The 4321-nt window shown below is 46.1% G+C and overlaps 1 protein-coding gene across 1 annotated transcript; it reads right to left on the bottom strand.

Moving 5' to 3' along the window:
* Nucleotides 1-114: 114 nt before the first annotated feature.
* On the bottom strand, nt 115-3788 carry bcl7a (BAF chromatin remodeling complex subunit BCL7A). The gene is made up of 6 exons (XM_088391614.1): nt 3569-3788; nt 2636-2717; nt 2277-2373; nt 2039-2188; nt 1750-1835; nt 115-1671 (listed from the first exon to the last, which is right to left on the bottom strand). The coding sequence occupies exons 1-6, from the start codon at nt 3658-3660 to the stop codon at nt 1603-1605; spliced, it is 576 nt and encodes a 191-aa protein (XP_088247740.1). The 5' UTR covers nt 3661-3788; the 3' UTR covers nt 115-1602.
* Between the last annotated feature and the right edge of the window lie 533 nt (nt 3789-4321).

The following is a 4321-nucleotide window of genomic DNA, read 5'->3' on the forward strand; positions in this document are numbered from 1 at the left end:
TCAGGACTTTTTTGTGGGTCAACTCATGATAAATGTTGACCAAATTTCCCGTTACTAAGGGAAACTAATTGAGAGCTCAATTTTCAAAGGTGCAATCAATGACAATGACAAGAGTCCATTTTAAGAATTTTATTAAGAAAACAAAAACCATTGGACGATAAAAACCGAGCACTACTGATGGAATAAATAAGTCAAACCAAAGCTGTACAAGTTCTAAAGTGAAACAAACAAAAATGGTCCAGAGGGTGTGAGAGAAAAGGAGAAAAATGGGTAAAAGATTTCACACTGTGATGAACACACTTAGAAGCGACTCCTGGGCTCAAATGGGTGAAAAGCTACAACGTGTTGAAAAAGTGAGCGCGCTTATTAATTAATGCTAATTAATTACACTGTGTCAATGTCATAGAGAATAGCATTGGAAACTCCAGCACGGCTGGACTGGGAATGAGGTATATGCTAATCCATCCTCTGAACTGGGTCTCTTCTCTCCAACCATGTGTGCGCACCCGCTAGCTAGCCGGCTAGCCAGTCTGCTACCGGCGGGAAGTTCAAGTAGAGAGCCATTAGACAGCACCAGAAAACAACAAAATGTTAGTGAGAAGTTAGTTTTGTTTCCTTCATACTCAGATACACTAAACGGATTGAGCGTGAGGATGACGGTCACCTGGATAAATCCACTAAAAACAGTAATGTCAAAATCATCTCAGAAGTAGAGATGATGGTCATCTGGAAAATTCTGTGAAGAAAAAGCAGGACCGGAAATTTCACATCAAGCCAAACAGGCCTCGATTTGTCCTATTTTCTGGTTGCCTACTGTGTGAGGACTGCACTAACCTTACTAGGTCACCTGGGTTATTTTGTAAAACAAAAACAGGCAGGAAGTTGCCATCAAGCATGGAAGAGCAGAACAAATCTTTCTGGCTTTCCTGCATTAACCCGTACCCCCCAAAAACACGCTTCCGGATTGAATGCTAAACCAACTAAATCTGTAGTGTGCAACGACGTAATCCTTATTTCATATGGAATAGAGTTTAAGGCAAAAATAATAGATGGTAACATAGATTGGCTTCCTTTCATCCTATGAGGTGGCGCGATGATAAAAAGCGGGATATTGCTTCCTGACGTCGCTAAGCTAACTGAACTTGTATGGTGCTCGTCCAGGGTGAATTTTTAAGGCAAAACTAAAAAGATGGCACCACAAGCCGCCTTTGATTAAAAAAGCGGGACGCTGTCTCCATGGCGAGAGAGAAGAGACTTCCACTAACAGCAGCACGATTTTTTTTCCCGTGATCCATTTTTCGTAACAGTGCGTTGACCCTCCTGAGGAAAAGAAATCCTAAAATCAGTCTAGCAGAACCATACAGGAACCCCCCCAAGCCTCCCGGAATCCTCCCCGATCCCGGCGGATGCTCCTTGTTGGTGGACTGGAAGCGCGGCATCAAATTTCTAACATCCGTGGTGGACAGGAGGGGGATTAGTTGGGGAGGGGGTGTTGAGTCTCCCTTTGGTACGAGGGGGGGTTTTGAGGGCAGAGTTGGGGGGGTGTCTGTGTGAGTCCATTAGCCCTAATAGAGTTAATGGAGGGGAGGCGTCGAGGAACCTTTAACTCTCCTCAAAGTCCTGAGACTCCACTTTGCACTTCTTGGTGGGCGGAGCCTCTTGGTCCACATCCTGAGACCAAACCAAAACACTTTGGATTGGCGGCTTTGTCATCCATTGCAGTTACAAGATGATTGTTGTCATGGTTACCTGAGCGGCTTTGCTGTCGGTGGAGTCTTTATCGGAGTCTCGCTTGACGCTACGCTCCAACGCTTCCGCCGATGCCACGCTCTTACCTGAGAGGATGGCAGAAACAGAAGCAAAACATGAGCTAGCTAAGAATGCCAATTTGAGCTCCTTGAAGGAACATTTATTTTGTGAGCCCCCTTTGGTGCTGGGGAACAACGGCAGAGTAGGTTCTTGACTTTGTGCCTGTCCCCTATTCTGCACTGATTTGGTTCTTGCTGCTTCAAGGCATATTATTGTCGGGACGTCTCACCCCTTTTAGCGTCAGGACTTTGCTCGGTCTTGACGTCGCTGTTTTCGCGGTGAGACGCCCCGGTGGACTCGGGTGCTGGGCTGGTGCTACAACTTGTTTCCTGTTTGACGGGCGACGAGTCGGCGATGGAGCTCTGGTTGCTGTTGTCATCTAGAGACCATTTAAACATTCGACAACAAATATTTGACTTTTTCTAAAGGTGAAATGCAGAACAGGAAAGCATTTATGATTGGCTCACCGTGCATGTCCATCATGCCGGGAGAGGAACTGTTCTCTGGAGTGGTCAACTCAGAACCGTATTTTTCATCCTTGCCCTTCTTCTTATTCTTGTTTTTCTTCAAGACATTAAAAAGGAAGAAAAACCCAAAGTCAAAACACCGATCAAACTCCTTATCATCGCTTTCATTGATGACTATCAACAGTGTACATAAATAGAAACATTTTGTTTTGTCCTCCATATTAAACCAATAACTCCTTGCCCACATGTGAGGAGCACACGTTGCATAAAATGTGGTTTTAGTCAGGATGGATGATATCACCTATTTTTAAGCAACTATTCCGTTTTCTAAATTCCGGGAATTTTGCAAGCCTACTCACGTCATCCGACTTGGGCTCCGTCACGGGCACCCATTTGTAGATACGAAGAGACGTGTCTCCCACAGTCACCCATTTCTTCTCCCTGGACATAATCAGAATTCCATGTTAGCAATACATAATCATAAAAACTGCATAATACTAAGTAAGCCCAGTTTATATATGCCCTGACAACATGGCTGGAGGTTTTAAAGTTTAATGGGTGTCAGGAGAAATGAAGCAAAAACTAGTTTTTAATATTTGGTTTTCTATTACTAATGTACTAAATGCTAATTGAGCATGACCTTTTACAATTATTATTATTATTTGTTTTACCTTTTGACCAAGGGTATATGCTCCCAAGCCAAAAATTACATTGTGGTCAGATGTGGTGACGATTTTACACACACAAGTGTACATGCTAATTAAATATGATAGTAATAGTAAGAAATTAGAAATAATTGAAATAATTGTCAAGCCATTCACCGCCCGTCCCAGCAGCCTACTTCCCGCTCCCCTCCCCACCCCCACAGTCACCCCGGAGCCTTGTTCTCTTACTCACTTCGATCAAAAAGCGCTTGGTTTAAAACCTCAAAACTGCTTAAAAGTGCGGCGAGTCGAGGGCTTCGTCGTCCAAACGACGCCGGGTCGAGTACCGCGGCTCTCCGGGGCGTTCAAAGCCGTGTGTGCTCGGCGTCAGGCGGCTTCATGTGACTGCTTTCGAAATGGCTCCTGGCTTCCACCGCGCGGGGAGGAGAAGCTGCTCGGCGGCCGGGCTACAGCTGCCCTCCGCCGGTACACACATGCGCCGCGAACTCGCTCGACCGTAAAAAGCCCCCCGATTGTCTCTTTTCATTCGGTTTCCTCTCCTCCCCCAACACGGCTTTCTCTCGTTAGATAACCAGAGACGGCTTTTTGTCTCCCCCGCCCGCCTTGCCCTCCACCACCGCCGCTTACCATTTTCGTACTTTCTCGATCGCGGCCATAACTCGCTTGATATCATCCTTGGCCCTGCTCCGGGTCTCCGCTCGGACCGACCTGCCCGACATTGCCGCGGTGGGGGGTTTTAATATTCGAAGGACGGGCTCGCCGGTCCGGCTCTCCGTTCAGCTCAGACACAATGCAAACAGTGGAGAGAGCGGCGCACAGCGGGGCACCGTGCGCATGCGCGGCCTGAGGGGAGCACACGGGTAAGGGCGGGGCAAGCAGGAGGGAGAAGTGCTATGCTACCCGGTGGCTATCTAACTAGTATCAGCTCCACTAAAAAAGTTTGGGCAAAATATTCATTTGGCGTAAATATTTCACATTTACCACTGCCGTAGTCTCAAAACCTCCGCCCATCGACTTTATACTCAATTTAAGGCGCAGCATGTATCAGCAAAAGCACGATGGAGCCTTTTCCAGTGAACAGTTCAGACTTTATCCGGCAGAGGCCGCTGTTGCTGCTGCAAAAAGTCAAAAGTCCGAGTGTGACATTTCAAAGATTCATTTAATAAGACCAGTTTTAATAACTGATGTTTAAGAAACAATCAAAATTCTTGAATTAGATATTTATTTAGATACTACGGCAGACAGTCAAAAGTATATTATTAATCACGTGACACGCTAAACTCGCAAGACTTCCGTATTACTAAAGTTGGTCAAAACTATCCGCGACGCAATTGGTTGGCTCTGTTTCCTTGGGCGTGGTTTACATTTGGCTCTTTTGAG

The sequence above is a fragment of the Syngnathus floridae genome, chromosome 12 (genome assembly GCF_059516105.1).
Source record: "Syngnathus floridae isolate MCC-2025c chromosome 12, RoL_Sflo_1.0, whole genome shotgun sequence".
NCBI lineage: Eukaryota > Metazoa > Chordata > Actinopteri > Syngnathiformes > Syngnathidae > Syngnathus > Syngnathus floridae.

Bases quoted from the DNA above. Each gene is read 5' to 3' on its own strand.
- bcl7a (XM_088391614.1), bottom strand. From the start codon at position 3,660: ATGTCGGGCAGGTCGGTCCGAGCGGAGACCCGGAGCAGGGCCAAGGAT. The intron at 2,718-3,568 runs GTAAGCGGCGGT...GATTATGTCCAG, and splicing joins ATCGAGAAAGTACGAAAATG to GGAGAAGAAATGGGTGACTG. The intron at 2,189-2,276 runs GTGAGCCAATCA...AATGGTCTCTAG, and splicing joins CGGCATGATGGACATGCACG to ATGACAACAGCAACCAGAGC.